The sequence below is a fragment of the Lemur catta genome, chromosome 1 (genome assembly GCF_020740605.2).
Source record: "Lemur catta isolate mLemCat1 chromosome 1, mLemCat1.pri, whole genome shotgun sequence".
NCBI classification, from domain to species: domain Eukaryota; kingdom Metazoa; phylum Chordata; class Mammalia; order Primates; family Lemuridae; genus Lemur; species Lemur catta.
Window position 1 is genome coordinate 201540252 of NC_059128.1, and position 18705 is coordinate 201558956.

The 18705-nt window shown below is 34.2% G+C and overlaps 1 protein-coding gene across 5 annotated transcripts in view; it reads left to right on the plus strand.

Moving 5' to 3' along the window:
• The window catches only part of NAALADL2 (N-acetylated alpha-linked acidic dipeptidase like 2), an 887154-nt gene that overhangs the window by 200424 nt on the left and 668025 nt on the right, over nt 1-18705 (plus strand). For all 5 annotated transcript variants that reach the window (XM_045539692.1, XM_045539695.1, XM_045539696.1 and 2 more), the window contains exon 2: nt 16455-16956. In XM_045539692.1, coding sequence (XP_045395648.1) covers nt 16455-16956 — 502 coding nt within the window. The remainder of the gene's footprint in view (nt 1-16454; nt 16957-18705) is intronic.

Genomic DNA, 18705 nt, shown 5'->3' on the forward strand with positions numbered 1-18705 from the left:
CAGCTTCTCCTTACTCTATATCATCATTTTGTGAAACTCGATTTTCATGGTGTCTTTATGCTAGAAGAAACTGTAGTGACATATACAGACCCCTTCCTGTCCCACTCATTCTGAACTTATTTCCTAATGGCCTCTGGTATGTACCTTTTCTCCATTAAGGGAGGTCCCTTTACTAACTCCGACCTACAGATGCTCATTCCTGACTTCCTGCTTAGCTCATCTTCATTATCTCATTATTTAAGCCTTATCTGTTTTTCAAGGCTCAGCTTTAGTTCCTGTTGAAGCTCTCTTTAATCTAAACATTCCTGAATTCTCGTTTTAGATCCCACAGTTTACTTACTGATTAGGCTTTGAAGTGTATATATAAGTTGTTTTTTTTTCTTTGCTGATAGATTGTAATTTACTTGGAATAATTTTTTATGTATTTTTGGTTTACATTCTCATAGTCCCAATACTGAATATATATTCTTACTGCTTAATAAATCTTAAAGGCAATGATGATTGGGAGCCGTTTGTGGAATGCGTACTGTATCTTAACAGTTGTGCTAAGTGCTTGAAATTTATCCGTTAAGGTCTCGCAGTGACCCTGTAACTATCGTCGTTCTCTGTATATGTGTGTGTGTGTGAGCAGACTAGAAATAGGATTTTAAAAAGATTAATTCCTGGCGTAAAGTCACGCAACCAGTAAGTGGCAATACTGGGATTCATATCATTTCTGTCTTAAACCCAAGTACATGATCTTTACTATATTATGCTACAAAATTGTTATTGTTTTCTACTAATAATGACATGTTTAATCCATGTATAACAGAGGTTTTTAAAAGGGCCTGCTGGATTTAACTGAAATGGAATATTGTTTTTGGTTATTAGAATCTGCATTTTAGATATGTAGCTCATCATTTGTCTTGTTTTGTCCATAAAGTGCATTATGTAACTTAACTTGAATATCATAAAATTAGTTCTAATCCAAAAATATCTGAATTCAAGCATTATTAAAATATTCTTTGTTTTAGCTTGAAATTATTTCTCTATTTTTTTCTCCTTTGTTCCTTTCACAGAAATTATTTCTTAGTGATGATAAATGACACTTAATGAACAATGTCAGTATTACTTATGACAATTTTGATTCCAATATAGGAGGAAGTCAGAGAGGGAAAATCACTTTTTTTAAGAACAGGAGATTTAGTAAAACTTAATTTTATTGCATTAACAAAAGTCAAACGACTTAGTTTGTTCTCCTCTTCCCTATATTTAAAGAATAAATAAAAATATTTTCTTTTCTTTGGAACAATTTGTTCTTGCTTTAGGAGCCATTTAATTAAATTATTACCTGCTGGAGCACCATCTGTTTTTGTCCTAGAAATAGGAAGCATGGTTTTCTTTTACATAGGCTTGGTAAATATGTAGAAGGTGCCAAAAAGCAATAAATATCATCAGCAGATGGACTGAGGCACTTCAATCTCTACACAGTCAGTCTTGATTGTTCTGGGCATAGCTAAATGGATTTTTCTGGATAGATTCCTTTCAAAATGTATTATGTGCAGGAAAGGAGTTGGATTAATCTTCTCCCATAGATCTCTTCACATTTCCCCCCTCAAGATACATGACATGGTTTAGTTTTTAACTCCATGTTGCCCACATAACAACTACCAGTTCTGAAAGGTATATGTAAAAAACAACTTTTTAATGTGTCCAAGGAAATTGAAGTTGGTGAATTCTAGGATGTTTTCCAAGGGCTACCTCTCCAGAGGCTGCTTCCTTCTTCCTTCTGCTCCTCTGTACCTCATTCCTGTGGCAACAATCTTCACATCTGGCACTCAGTCTGAGAGTTTTCTGGTCATCTCCTCATTACAGATGTTGGTGCCCTTTCCGGAGAGAAATTTAAGCACTCATGGTACAGATTTCCTTCTGGCTTTCCCTCCCTACATCTGTAATGTTCAGGAATTGGGGTGGCTGGGTGTGTGTATCCATATGAGTGATTCATTTAAGTAGTATGAACTAATTTTTATTCATCATTTGTGATATTTCAGTAATTATGTAATACTGATAAATAGTATATAAGATATACATTTATAAAATTATCTTATTTAATTTTTACCAAGAGAATATGGTTTTTCCTATGAAGAAAAATGACTTGCCCGGAGGTTCTTAGCTAGTAATTTTGGATCCAGAATTCAAACCTAGCATGCTTGATTCCTAATAGTTTATAATTATTTTGTAATTGAAACAACAACAGTTACATAAGGTTTTACAGTTTATCAAATGCCTTTAGTTACAATATTTAACTTTATTAATTACCTCTTAGAAGTACATAGACTAGGTATTACTATCCTCTTTTGAAGGCCAAATGAACAAAAGTATTTACTACAAGATGGGTAGCTGGTAAAATGGCAATTATCTGAACCTAAATTTCATACTCTCTGTAATATACCATGCCTATTTGGAGCCTATTTTTTATTGAACAGCTACCATGTTCCAGATACTGTGCTAGGCTGCAAAGATAAAAGATAACTAAACAAATGAACTATAATCAAGAACTGAACCTGAGGGGAAATCAGGCTGAGGAAGAACAGGTACCACGTGTACCTAAAAGAGGCTTGAAAGCAAGGAGTAGAGGGACGGATCAGAATGGAAGTGTAGGCCAGGGAATAAAGACCATGTATGCTTTGGAAAAGTGTCTGTGCAATTTCCTGTTAGAACAAAAGAAAGGGCCTCATGGGATTTTAAGCTGTCAAGTGATATGATCACGTTAGTGTTTTGGAAAATTAGGTTGAGTGGTGATCTGCTTATTTATTGTTGAGTAACAAACTACTCCCAAATTTTGTAGCGTTGACCAATAACCATGTTACTATGTCTCCTTATTTGAAAGAAATATAGGCAGATATCAGCTGGCCTATTCTTTTGCTCCACAGGGCATTGACTGCTTGTCACTTGGTGGTAACCAGCTGGTGGCTAGTCTGATCTGGAGGGCCAAGATAGCTTCACTCATATGTGTGGCACTTTGGTTTGGATGCCACGCTCAGCTTCTTCTCCCTGTGGTCTTAAGGCCTCCCCACATGGTCTCTCCAACAAGGTAGTCTGACTTCTTGATACTCGCAACTCCAAGAATTCCTTCTCTGTAAAAATTATTCATGCCTTAATTGCAGTGTTCATAAGATACTTCAGCAAGTAAATATTTTAACATCATTCAATCTATTTCTTCAGGAACTGTTACCTTTAATTTTAAATGACTGGTCTTAAGGAATATATGTATTTCTTAAACAGCACAGATATAAATATGTGGCAATTGTTGAATTATTTGGGGGTTGTTAAAGTCATGGATTTATTAAAAACCTATTTATATGTCAAAGAATTATTGTAAAAGCTATGGGCAATAAAAATGTGAATAAGACCTAATTCTTAGAGGCAGACCAGAGAGGAAAAGTCTGTTAAAAAGAATTAAAAATTAATTAAAATGAAATCATGACCACAGGCAGCTAGCAGCCATGTAGATGGATGTGAAGTGTGTTTAGGGGAAACACAAGCATTGTGGTGAAGCCAGAGTATAGAGGCTACATCTGTGTGTGAATGTGTGAGTTCTTAACTTCTTCCCACTTTTTTCCTAAAAGACTCTAAGGAGGCTATGTAGTGATGGAGATTATAAGAAAAGGTCAAATTTTTTTTAGGAATTGATTGTGGGGAAATTGGGTAATGTTCTCTTATGTATTTTATTTTTGGAGGAATTGCAAATATGCCTTCATGTGATTCCTTTCTGTCATTGTGGCAGAGTGGTTAAGAACCACACTTCCTTGAGTTCAAATCTTGCATAATTGAGGGCAAATGACTTCAACTCTCTCTCTTCATAATTTTATGGTGCTGTTTTGATGTTAAATTAATTAATATAAGTAGAGGGCATACAGTGCTACATAATTATGTGGGTTTTTTTTCTATTGATACTATACTATTTAGTACAGTGAATTTAGTTAAGGTTATCTGCTGTTTACAACTTGGGTTGCAATGTTTGTTCCTATTTTTACTCTGCTCTTAATTTTCATTTTCTACATTCTTAAAGAAGATTATGCTCCTTTTTCTGCAAAAACCATAACATTTCCATTTGGGGGGCTTTCAAGTGTTTTAAATTACTCAGGAAACAAAGTCCTCAACACTTTACACAATTGAAATGATAAAAAAGAAAGAAAAAAAGAAAAGAAAATGGATACTCTGGTTACCAAGACATATGGTTAAGGTATGAGTATTTTGTTTGGGGGTAATATACAGGTTATAGTTATGGAGCGTGGTTAAATTAGGAGGTCTCACCAGACACAATAGCTCAAGGGAGTCTGTGCAGAAAAGTGTTAGGAAGAAGGACCTTCAGTATTTTATACTGAGTATAGAGACTATAACTCTAAAACAGAAGGTTAAGTTTGGTTTTACTGTTACTTTGAAGACTCAAGATTTGGTGTATTTGGAATGGTAGAGCAGAACATAATCTTTGGTTTGGTAATCATTTCAAATAAAACATCCATTGGTTCTTTAAGTTCAAGATATAATTCTGAATGTATAGAAAAGAATAAAATGATCTTTATATGGTTAGTTATTTTATTTTGAAATGGGTCCCTGAGATATCAATAGTGAAATAAGTAAGAAAGGAAAAGTAAAGATGAAATAAAATAATGGGAAAGGCTGAAGGGAGGCAAAATATATAAATTAAAAGAGGATACATTAAGGAAACAAATAAAAGAAATGGGAAAACAAGCTAAAATTTATGTTGCTAAGTAATATTTGACATTTTAAAATTGAAATGCTATGTGAATTTTTAAATTTTTGCATACAATATGACAATAAACCAGCTTTCAATGGTGTCAATTACATAAAAGTTCTATTAAATGTTTTATATTTAATGTCTTTATGACTATTGCATTTTTATGCCTTTTGCCTGATATTTAATTTCATGTCAGCATTACTTTTATGTGCCATTGGAGGTCTTTCATTTTTAATAATGTTCCTATTCATAAACAAAATATAAATGACATAAGTATTCAATATAGTTTTTGGTAAATTGTTTGTTGGCTTTAATTAACCCAAACTATTAAGAAGCATGTTTATATATTTGTAATAAAAATTAATTTTTCAATGTCAAACTGCCATACAGATGTAGTATATTGCTACAGTATTTCTCATTCTGTTTCTTCTTATTTAAACATATCTTTTTATTAAAAAGGTTAATAGTTATTAGTACATCATACTAAAGGCCACTTATAGAAAGAATGTGAATTTTGTACTATTTAAAATTAAAATTTGGCATCTTTTTCCTGATAAAATTCCATTTTTATATCAATGAGAGACCTAGAAGAAAATATTAAAGTATTAATGTAAAAATATATCTTTGTTTAGCTTCAGCTATATGTATATTTATGGATATGACATGGTAGAAGTAAGAAAGAATAGCAAAATCTTGGGAAATTTGCTTCTCTCTTTTCTTATGTTTCTTAGATAATTCTTGAAAAGCATTTTAATCTTGATTCTGTCATCAGTTGTCAATTGAAAGTGAACTTTTATATTTTCTTAGTAATGTTTAAGCTTCACAATTCTTAGTTTTCTTACCATTAATATATTCCTATTACTTAGGAAAACATAATAATTTACTTAAACTAATTTTTAGCTATAAGATTAAGTGAATTAATACACATGACCTTAGTCTTATAAGGAGCATATCATGCAGTTAATCTAGAACTAATTCCTATCATTGTAGTATCTTGGATTAAATCACCAATTTTAATTTTCTTTAGCTTGTGACCTAACAGTTTGAAAGAAGCTGAAGACTAAAATTTAATCTTATTCTTGAATCTTCAGCTAAAGAATAGATTTTTCAGAATTTACCCAGAATCATTTGGGAAGATTCATATGATGTTCATACTGACAGAATTTTAAATAAACATAAACATAAACATATGGTACAAATGTGTTTCTCTGGGCTACTCCCTTTTTTCCCACTAGTAAATCATGGTATCATGATATATTAACAGTTTCCTGAAAGAACGAGTATAAAAAAAAGCCATTTCAGAAAATTAAAAGCACAGAATCTAGGTATACTGGATCACCACTCAGGGCCTCAAATAGTCTTTGTGTGTTATGATTTTAGGAAATGTAGTAATGCAAATTTTAGAATAAAACACTTCTAGTTTGTAGACACTTGTTACTTTTTGAAAAGTAAAGATATTTAAGAAGTAAACCAATAAAATACCTTTGGAAAATGCATAAAATAGAGTGCTTAGTGGCCTTGTGTAGATATAAGCTTCATCTGTCTGTTCTTGGAAATCCAAATGCTATAGTCAAAAAGCAGCGATTTAAGATCATTTACACTGACTGAAAGGATAAAAAATTGTGGTGCATCTATCAAGCTATGAGGCACCTCCTGGCAGACAGCTCTCAAAGAGCCAAGTGGTGATTGTATTGATGTGTTAACTCTTGACACCCTCAAAGCCCTCTTAGGCTAGTGTAAACCACACATAGTAGGAAGTGGGCAGGAGGAGCCAAAGGGTTTTAATGTCTGAAAACAGGTCAGCAGCAGGTTGAATGTGAACTGTAACTGTCAAGTTCTAAGCAGAGTTGTTTTGCTCTTTGTCCCTCAGCAGCAGGGGAACAGAGAAATTTTGAAAGTGTTGCTAAGAAGAGACAATAAAATAGAGGTTGTCGTTTTTTCCTCAGTGCACTGTACTTGGAAGCGATTCTCCCTTATTCAAAACCTCAGAGCCTGGAAACATAAATGCCGACCAGGGTACTGTGGAGAACAAATAGCAGAGATCTTTTAGGTGCTGGAGTCAGTCAGAGCAGCCTCCAGAGATCTAAGGATCCAGGCAGGACCATTAAGATTGAATAGCCATGGAGACTCCTAGTGCTTATAATGACACTGGTGACATCACCAGGGATTAATAAACCAATAAGATGTATGCATTTGTTAACATATGCTAATTCTGGGGACTGGTAGAAAGCCTGAATGTTGTAATGTTTAAAAAAGTAGGTTTTAGAATTTGACAGGCCAGCTCTTCTTCTTACTAGCTGTGAGAACTTTGGGAAATGGTTCATCTCCTAAGCCTCAGACCACCTCATCTGTAAAATAGGGATCATAATAGCTCTTAACATACAGGATTATTTGACTGAATGACATAATGCAGTTCCTGATTCATTTTAAGGATTCCATAAAGTATCTATTTTCATATTATTTTGGATAACATAACATGCGGGTATTGTTACTTCCGTGTATCAGAAGTAACAATCTAAATGTAGTAACAATCTAAATATAAATGAGACTCATACGTTTCTCTAACAAAATAGAGAAGAGTATCTTCCCAGCATAGAAATCTGTAGCTGCAAAAAGAGATAACGCAGAAAAAAATAAAATTAAAACCAAACCCCTCAGCTAAGACTGACATCTTTCTATGTTAACAAGTGAGATCAGATGAGGGCTGATGGAACTCAACAAGACCCCCAAGGTCCCAGCTGTTTGGCATCAGGGACTGTTTTCATGGAAGATAATTTTTCCATGGACTGGGGGGTGGAGGGGGATGGTTTCAGGATGATTCAAGCACATTGCATTTATTGTGCACTTTATTTCTATTATTATTACATTGTAACATATAATGAAATAATTATACAGCTCACCATAGGTGGGGACCCCTGCTGTAGGGGACCCCTCTTTGCCCTGTCTGCAGTGAATCTTAGAACTATTAATGCAGTAAAACTCAATTATAGTGGCTTTCCTTAGCCAGAATATTAGAATTTTTTTCCCACTTATTTTGTAGTTTTGTGGTTATATTTATCTCATGTGCATGTGTTTCTAATGTAAACCACTTGAAATACTCTGAAGGTATAGAGGATGTAAATTCTGTAGAAGGAAGTACAATAAATACTTCTAGAGAGTTATAAGTGGAAATGATGATCAGGCATAAAACAAACTCTAGAATCTATGTGGAGCTGGACTCAAACACCAAAAACAAAAAAAAAAGGACCAGGAAAGAAGGAGCCCATGGCAGAAACAGGAACATTTCTTACACATCCGTAAGAAAAGAGCATTTTGCAATGTTAGTGAGACTTAAACTCACACGATATTTTAAGCAGTATTAAGTGCTTACACTACCCATGCAGGACACTCACAGAGTATACTTAGTATTATTTGGTTTGTTTTAATTAACTCTTCTGTTTGCCAAATCTTAATTTAATTTAATTTAATTTTTTTTTGAGCAGAGTCTCACTCTGTTCCCTGGGCTAGAGTACCATGGTGTCAGCCTAGCTCACAGCAACCTCAAACTCCTGGACTTAAGCAATCCTACTGCCTCAGCCTCCCGAGTAGCTGGGACTACAGGCATGTGCCACCATGCCCGGCTAATTTTTCCATATATATTTTTAGCTGTCCATATAATTTCTTTCTATTTTTAGTAGAGATGGGGTCTCCCTCTTGCTCAGGCTGGTCTCGAACTCCTGAGCTCAAACATTCCACCCGCCTCGGCCTCCCAGAGTGCTAGGATTACAGGCATGAGCCACCGTGCCCGGCCAGTTTGCCAAATCTTGAACTGAATTATATCATTCTGATCTTTCAAAACCTTAGCCGGGCGTGGTGGCACCCACCTGTAGTCCCAGCTACTTGGGAGGGTGAGGCAGGAGGATCACTTGAGCCCAGGAGTTTGAGGCTACAGTGAACTATGATTGAGCCACTGTACTCCAGCCTGGGTGACAGACCAAGACTCTTTCTCTAAAAAAAATAGAATAAAATAAAATAATTTTTTTTTACAAATACAGAAACTCAGGTGGGCCCAACCAACTCTCCAGTTAGGGTACATTACACAAACTGCAGCTGCACACTGGTCCCCAAAGAAAGGTTGGCCCACTCAGGGATCTGGCAGGTGGTCATGCATATGCAAGTGATTTAAAACAAATTTACACAAATTGGGCTGACTTTCATCAAATAATTTTGTTTCAAATGGTTCTGACTGCATTTTGTAATTTATAACTCATTAATTTGGCATCCTATAAGCATACCTTGTACATGTCATTTTGTGATCAAGGTAACTCAGGCTTCAGAGTAAAGGTTTAGTTCTGTAGTCTCTAACTTCATTATCTGCTTTGTTTAAATTCAGTATACTATTACTCATTTTAAAGTGGGCTTTGACTAAGATTTTTTTCCTAACAATAAAGCACAGATGATTTTTCCTTACTTTATATGTACTGTTTATTCAATTAGTGAAGCATGAACAAGAAATAATTATTGTCATTTCTTTTATGCAGTTGACATACAAAATTGTAATTAAATAGGGAATTCTTGATGCATTTACAAACACTATAGCAATTGCCAAGGCCATTTCACAAAATCACAAATGGAAAAAAAATCTCATTATACTGAAAAATTAAGTCAGGGAACAGAGTCTTCTGAATTACTCTTTTTATAGTTTTATCTTTTGCCCTGTTCTCAAGTTGAGACCATTAAAGCTTCCAACAACAAAAATTTATTCCACAAACATGGGCTTTATTTGTACAAACTAGATTCATACTGAAAAATTTATGTCAAATGTTTTTTTGCCTATAAGGAATATTCTTAAATTTAGCTTTATAAATTCCTCTGGGTACTAATATAGTTTACTGTTACAGTTCCTAAAGTCATACTGCACGGAGATGCATAATGAATGCCTTTTGATGATGCACTGACATTTCTAAGAAATGCCTTTGCCTCAAATCAATCCACTCAAACCAGCAAACGATTTGACATTCAAAGCTTCGGGAAACACTACATGAATATTATTCTCATTGTACAATAAAGATTCAATCATAGAACTGTCATAGGAAATTGAGATTCTGCCTTATGTTTTAAAGTTAATCTGCTAGAGTTATTCATTTATTTTACTTGTGAAATAACTTTTACAAGTAGGAAAGCCTTTAGATGTGTTCCTAATTTTAATGAGGTCTGCACAGTCTTTTATATTGTTTGAGTTAAAATATTAGCAATAATATCATGGTCAATGAATCAAGTCAACCATCTATGATAAACATGGTGTTCTACAACAAACGTATATAACTCATTTTCATGATTACATATTACTAATTCCTGGAACTATTAAACAGAACTTTTTAACATTATGGAAAAGCTCTGTTATTCTTTTTGCAAATAGACTAAAAAGCAGCTCAACTTTGTAATGACAAGATATAGAATTGATGGTGGTAAATAACATGTATACTGACTTTTATATGAACACTAGCCAAACTTCTCTGTTATACATCTGAACCATAGCTAATGATTAACAGGGTGCTTTCCATTCTCAAAGGTACTGGGGTGCACAACTTCATATCTCCTAATCTCCAGGTCCTTGTTATTATAACTTGAGGTCTCTGGTCATAATTTAATTAAATTAAGCCTGTATTTTAAAATTATAAGCTACAAATATTTCTATTTTCTTAGACTCTACAGAATTTCTGAAAAAAATTAGCAGATCACTATAACAACTATTATTGTTAGTGGATGACTTTCAAGGTGTTAGACCCTGTTCTGAGCACTTTAAATAATTTATCTCATTTTTTCCTCATAATAACTCTACTCATTCAGCGCTATTATTATTTATTTCTATTTTACAAACCTGTAATTTCTATTTTAAGCATAAACCTTGTAAGTAACTGGCTTAAGTTACATCACAGAGCTAGGATTTGAACCAGGTAGTCTCACTATAAAGTCCACTAATTTGGTGATTTATCAGGTCAGGACATTCATGTAATAAATTCTCTCAATGTGATTGCTATGCAAGAAAGAAATATTGCTATGATCATATTTCTAAGTGGAATTAGTAATATGTAACTTATTAAATGAAACTTTTGCCTTATTATCTAAAATATTTGTCACCCACTGTGTTAGACTAGGTCTGTAGCAGCCATAGATTATATTTCAGCCTATTTCTTTAATCTTTTATTTAGTCTTTAATAATTTACTTCATTTCAGCCAGTAAGAATACATGAAAGAAATAGCATTCAGAAGTATCAATTAATTTTAAACTAATCATATGCTCAATATGGATGCAAATTCATTTTTATTGATCTACGTCTGCCATAGTCTAGAAAAATGCCTTTCTGTTCAACTTTTATCTGCTCTATTTTCCTTATATAGGGATAAGTGTATATACATGTTTTAGTATGTTGACTTTTAAAAACAATTTGGCCCTCAGATGTAGGCCTAGGTGGGAAGAGATATCACATAAGTGAATAAGATCTATTGAAAACATGAAGGATATATTATACTTTTTATAATAATTGCATTTTATAAAACAGACCAAGTGGCACAATATAGAATCTAAGGATACTACAGATATTTCCATTTGAAGAAATGTCACAAGTTTCTGTGACCTTGTCTACACCAAAGTACATCTCTTTTAGAGAATGATTCATGTTGTAGATTCTAAAATCTACTACATGTACTTTTTGTAAATCATTCACATGGGTTAGCCTTCAAGTAATATGACAATATAAATTAACTGAATTCTGTGCATCAGGAATAGAAAATATATGAAATGTGAATGGCAAGATTATATGATCATATCTAAGACATGCCAATTTTGCTGAAGATTTCTTTTTATAATATAAAATTTTCATTTTACTAAGAAATTTAAAAAATCTGGTAAAATGAAATGTGATACATTCTCGTGTCATAGGGTATAGGTATTTTAAAGATAACTACATTCTTTGTGGGACTCATAGAATAATTTATAGTGTCTCAAAGCTGAATATGTTATTAAAGTTTTACTTGATAGTTTATTACTTCATTTTATTTTTGAAGAGTTCATTTTATATATATTTTAAGTGAAACAAAACTGTCAGAGCAGAGATTTATGTTATATTTTTGCAAAAAATACTATAATGTTTTCCTTAAGGTGAGATAATTTTAAAGAAATTGATGACTAAATTGTTTTAATAATATATATTTATATATATTATGTATGTATAATTATTTATTATACATGTAGATTTATCATATATACATACATTTAATATGTAAAATATAATATATCTAATACATATATAATTGATTTGCCAAGTAAATAATTAAATTGCTTCATTGTATATGTTGTCACATACTCATTTCATTGGTAATTTTCCTGAATATTAATACTTTGAATTTTGTCATATCAAGTTACTTCATCTACCTTTGACCCAGACACTGCTTTCCTGGAAGATAGAATTTAGTGAAAATTTGTTAATGTGTAATGAAACCAAAAGTGGTAGTAAGGGTGTCAGGCAGATATCCATCATGCTGAGGAGTTAATATCTGTATCTGCATTACATTCTAATTGATGGCTCTGTCTGATGTTTGAAAAGCGTTAAATTGCTGATGTGCGTGTGATGGAATGCCTATTGTCAGGCTAAAGATGAAAACTCTGCCTCATCATTGCAGTTGGTTTTTAAATGATTTATAGAGAAATGACTTTGAATGTTTGTATTAGAGGTCAGAATTAGAGATCTCACATTTCTGTAGTCACTTCTGTGTGCCAAGTCTTCCTCTAGCATAAACCATGCTCTACAATTTAATTGAAAAAAAAAAAAACTTTAGAGAGACATCGATTCCTTAAAATGAGAGAAAAAAATGTAGAGAACTGCATTGGGACAATATGTGAGTAAATTAATCCATAATGCATAGCTGAACAATTAAAGAAATAAATATCGTAATATCATGTCAAGTTGCAGCCAAAGAAGGGAAGAATTGACTAGTGTTAGGAAATTGCACCCTATAGTGCACATTAAAATAAATGGATTTCTGAGATATTTCACATAGTTTATCACCAACTTTTTAGTCATATTTTTTTAAAAAACATAAGTCATTTAAGGAGTATTTAAACATCCCTTTTCTCCATTCTAACAGGGTTATTCAAATTTGGACCTCAGTTTCCTCTTTTGTAATGTGACAGAATTAGAATCATGTATTTTAGAGATTCTTTACTACCTTCGATTTTTCCTTTCCTCTCATATTTTTTCTTTTTTTTTTTTTTTTTTTTTTTGAGACAGAGTGTCACTTTGTTGCCCGGGCTAGAGTGAGTGCCGTGGCATCAGCCTAGCTCACAGCAACCTCAAACTCCTGGGCTTAAGCGATCCTACTGCCTCAGCCTCCCTAGTAGCTGGGACTACAGGCATGAGCCACCATGCCCGGCTAATTTTTTTGTATATATATTTTTTAGTTGGCCAGATAATTTCTTTCTATTTTTAGTAGAGACGGGGTCTCACTCTTGCTCAGACTGGTCTCGAACTCCTGACCTCGAGCGATCCACCCGCCTCGGCCTCCCAGAGCTAGGATTACAGGCGTGAGCCACCGCGCCCGGCCCATATTTTTTCTTAACCATTTTCTTTAAGCCAAGTGTGATTCTGTTTTTTTTTTCTCTTTCAGTTCATCAGCCATCACCTAACCTATCGGAATATTTATCACTAATTTCCATATGTTACTCCATTTCTCTTGTCTTAATGTGACCAAAGATAGAATTCAAATGCTGCACTTTCTTGAACAATTTTGGAAACACAGGCAAGCTAGAAGGGAGAGAGGAAGTGAAGGAGGTTGGGAGGGAAAAAGAAATCGTATGGAGAGCCATTTCTAATGTTTTAATACAAACAAAATAACACCTGCATAATAACGTTTAGTAATTCATGGTGATTTTTATATTTTAGTCTCTATGTATAGACTAAGTATAAAGAAGCAAAAACAAACAACTATAGTGTGTGTGTGTGTGAATATTATGCAACCTCCTCACCTTCACCACAATTCTCACAGAATTATGTAATATCTTCTGCATTATTGAACTCATTTTATTTCTTCTAATAATCATTGATAGTTCTATCTCCTCTAATACCAGAAATGTCCCTTCTAACTCATACAGCCTATCCAATACATGTTTATGCAATATGTTTTAGGTTCACTGTTTCAACTAATCTTAATGACAACACTATGAGGTCTATGAGGTTTATATTAATATTATCATGCCCATTTCACATATGAAGACCCTGGGTTGCAGGGAAGTTAACTTTTTTGCCCAATGTCACCTTTTCCTAGCTTTTTCTCAGCATCTTTGGTCCATGTGCTCCATCCTCAGCCATAGCATACCACTCTAGGTTTTTCAAATGAGCCATTTTTATTCTCTCTTCCTGTTTGTAAATTTTCCTTTGCCTGGGTGCCTTCCTCTCACTTTCCTTCTCTCTTAACAGAAGTAACCCAGAGATCACTTATTTTTTAGTTTCAAACTATTACGGGGGTACAAATGTTTTTGGTTTATATGGACCACTTTTGTAATGCTCAAGTCGGGGTTAAAAGTGTTCCCGTCATGCAGATAGTGTTCATCGTACTCATTAGGTAGGTTTCGCCTATTTCCTCTTCCGCCCTCCCCCATGCATGATTTCCATTGAGTTTTACTTTTCTCTATGCACATGTGTGCTCATTGGTTAGTTCTAATTTAGTGGTGTATTTGGTATTTGTTTTTCCATACTTTAGATATTTCACCTAAGATAATGGTTTCCAGTTCCATCCATATTGCTGCAAAAGGCATTAAGTCATCCTTATTCGTGGCTGAGTAGTATTCCATGGCATACATACACCACATTTTGTTAATCCATTGGGTTAAGATCACTTTCTTGAATAATCATTTCTCACATTATCTGCTAGAATCAATCACCTCTGAATTTTCCTGGTGCTTTGCGTATTATACTTGATTTCCTTATTTGTTTATATATTAATTTTTCTGATTGAATTGTTCCCTGCTTGGGGATTAAGGAGCCATTTATCTTTGCCTTTATTGCCTATCCCATTGCCTGATATATATTAGATACTTATCTTTATTGAGTCAACTCTAGTTAAGAATCAATCCTAAAGGATATGATTAGGTAATGTATGAAAATTTTAGTCAGAATTATAATTTTTATGTGACAGAATTTAATATTTAGTTATATTTTAACTACCTTAAAAATTCAGAATAATTTTATGGGCCTCTGCTAGCCAGGATTAGACCTATGTATAGGCATAAATCTGTGCATAATTCTGCTCACTTTCATAAAGTCCTTGTTTGTATCTTTTTCATCTGAATTCACTTGTCAACCACTATCCCTAAGGCAATTAGCTAATCAATTATCAGTTGGGTTCCGTTCTTTACCCACCATAGTGGTATACAGAAAAATCGTAGAACATAGTGAAGGACCTTAGAGTCCAGCTGGGGTGACAAATCTAATACACAGAAAATTTAAATATAAATACTCTTAATCTGCTGCATAATACACCAGTGTGTTACTAAATACAGACTTAAGACCACTTGCAGTTAATTAGCCCAGTTATCCTAATACCACTCTGCAGGATACAACAAACTGCCATCCAAAACTGTGTAGGGGAGAAGAACCTCCATCTGCCACTCCTGTAGCAAGGTTATGAAGCCAAACTCTCCTAGGCTGGCAAAAGGCTTTCCTCTTTGGATTGATGCCATCTCAGACTTTTATTTAAAGTTCATTGAGCCAGGCCAATTCCTGTCACTAATTCCTTGGAACATCTTTTTTTTTTAATTTTAATTTTATTTTTTAAGAGACATAATTTTTCTCTGTCACTCAGACTGTGGCATGATCATAGCTTGCTGCAGCCTTGAACTCTTGGGCCCAAGAGATCCTCCTGTCTCAGCCTCTGGAGCAGCTAGGACTATAGGTATACAATACCATACCTGGTTAATTTATATATATTTGTTAAAACAAGGTCTCACTGTGTTGCCTAGGCTGGTCTTGAACTTCTGACCTCAAATGATCCTCTTGCTTCAGCCTCTCAAAGCACTGGGATTACTGTGGAACATCTTGATTCACTTTGATAGCCTTAAAATTTTAGTAATTTATGACTGTGTAACATAACATATTTTGATTCTTGTGTTTCTGTAGTTTTGGTACTTCATTTACTTGTTCTGTCTATTCTTATCCTTAATTTGAATTTTTGAAACTAGCTTTGGCAATGTAATCATCCCAAGGTCTTTCATTGTTTCTCTTTAACTTACCAAATCATAGCTTTATTGCTTTTGCTCTTAATTTTTTAAAGTTAGTTTGCAAATGTGTAAGTTTAATTTTGCCTTGATTGTAATACATTAATGATTCTCCAGTGCAACTATTTATTTGTAACTTTTGCTATTCTCTTGAGCTTCAGAGATTGTGTGTGTGTGTATGTATGTATGTATGTATGTGTATATAATTTTATGTTTTCTCATAGCTTTTTCACCAAGTACTTTCTACTTTTATTTTTTGTCTTCCTTTCCTATATATAGTAATATCTACAGAAAATCATAGGTTTAAATAATTAAATAAAATATAACATTCTGTAGAGAGAATATATTTCCTCTGATTATAATCACTAAAATTTTATGGGCACCCATATTGTTTTTTTTTTTAACCTTGTGAGTTTTTTTTAATTGCTTATTTTAAGAAAATATATTTCTCTATTTTCACAGGTAAGAAGATGGCCTATCAGAAGGTCAATGCAGATCAAAGAGCTCCAGGACACTCACAGTTCTTAGACAATGATGACCTTCAAGCTACTGCCCTTGACTTAGAGTGGGACATGGAGAAGGAACTGGAGGAGCCTGGTTTTGACCAGTTTCAGCTCGACAGTGCTGAGAATCAGAACCTGGGGCACTCAGAGACTGTAGACCTCAATCTTGATTCCATTCAACCAGGAATTTCACCAAAAGGAAGGTTCCAACGACTTCAAGAAGAATCTGACTACATTACCCATTATGCAAGACCTGCACCAAAGAGCAACCGCTGTAACTTATGCTACCTTTTAAAAATACTTTGCACAGCCACTATTTTATTTATTTTTGGAATTGTGATAGGTTATTATGCACATAAAAATTGCCCTTCAGATGCAACATCTTCAGGAACAGTTTATCCTCAGTTATACCAAGAAATTCTCAAGACAATCCAAGCAGAAGAGATTAAGAAGTCTTTCAGGTAGGTGTAGAAGAAATGACTGTTGTTTGGATGCATTTCTTAGGAAAGATGTCTCATAAGGGATATTGAACTGGTGATTTTGGCATGGTTTAAATCAGTTTTGCAAGCTGAGAAACATAACTTTCCAGCACACCAAGAATAGAAACTTCAAAGATGGGGTGCATATTTGTAGATTTATGGTACTGCAATACAAATTTATGATGCAGTTTTATTAATTAATAGTAAGAATCATAAATACTATAAAGACTAAAAGACTGCAGCCAATGTATTTTCTCCCTCTTGGGAAGCCCAGTTAGGCCAGATTGAGATGCAAAGATTGCCAGATTTACATGTAATAAAAACTAGGGCATTAGCCATATGATTGAAAATTTTAATGATGTCAGAATAAAATAAACCTGCTTTATGGCCTGAAGTAACTGTCTTCAGTTACTGAGATGTGCGCTGATAGTGTTTGGTCTCCTGCATCCCTGAGCTTCCCAATGAGTGCTTTCTATTTAAACATACTGGGTTTTATACCTTGGACAGTTGCAAAAGCTCATCTCTCTCTTTAAGGTGACTTTGCATGTGTCCTCTTTAACCAAAATGTGTTGATTTTTTAAGCTAAATTATAAGAAAATATTCTTATTCATGCCTTAAGCTGAGTTCCTGGGGAAATGCTTCACTGATGTCATATAATGGTGGATAACTTGTAAATGTTTGTCATATTATTAGAGTACATGTTTAGCAAAGTGAGGAAGTGGAAGAGGAAAACTGGATATTACCTTCCACATATATCTTCCATATTTGCAGAAAAAGGACAGTACTAAGTGAACCATATATGTTGTTTACAGGTAGATGGAGTAGATGTACTACTTCTCCAGGATATTTTTTAAGGTTATACTGATTTATTACAGATGAAATGTTGGTAGGTGTGCACGTCTAGGGATTTTCTCAAGAAACCGTGTTCACTGAATAGGCATCATTTAATTCAATGTACTGAAATATCAGGCGTATTGGTGTTGGTGAATTCTAATGCTTTTCCTGAAGCTCATGCCTGGGTGACTGATAGTAATGTGTTTCCTACACCCTTTTGTGTCTTATATTCAATATTGTGTAGGCATACCCAGACATATACCATGCAGGTAATAACACTTTCTATGATATTTCCCAATATAAAGTGTTTATATTTAATTGAGGTGAAAAATATACCATTGTCTTATAATGAATGATTGTATCAGTCAGGATCCAATGAAGACAACAGAAAACTCTCTGAATATTTACAGCAGAGGGCACTGAAAATAGGGAGATACTTCCATCTGTGATGAAGAACTGAGAAGCTGATCAGGGGATACTGAGGCAGCCCAGAGCTTAACAACAAAATGAAGCTATTCCCAAACCTAGGTTGGAGGCAAAGAGAGTGGGGGTAACATGGTGGGAGCTGATACTTTCTGCATACGAAAGTGCAGAGGGTGACATAGCCTTAGCTGGAGATACCACTGAAGATAGAAATATCCCAGCTTTTCAACTTTTTCCTGCCCATATTTGTCCTAACAGTTGTCCCATTGGCTGATCTCAGCAGGAGGCTGCTGACACAGAGCCTGGGAAACTCATCCTGAGTGAATTCGGTCTCTGCAATATAGGCTGGAGCAGGAAAAGGGCAAGGGGCCTGTCACAAATGGATCTAGCCGACTCAGGGATGATATTAAAAAGCAAAGAAGATAGAAGAACCCTATAAAACTATGTTTACTATAACTTCATTGTGAACATCCA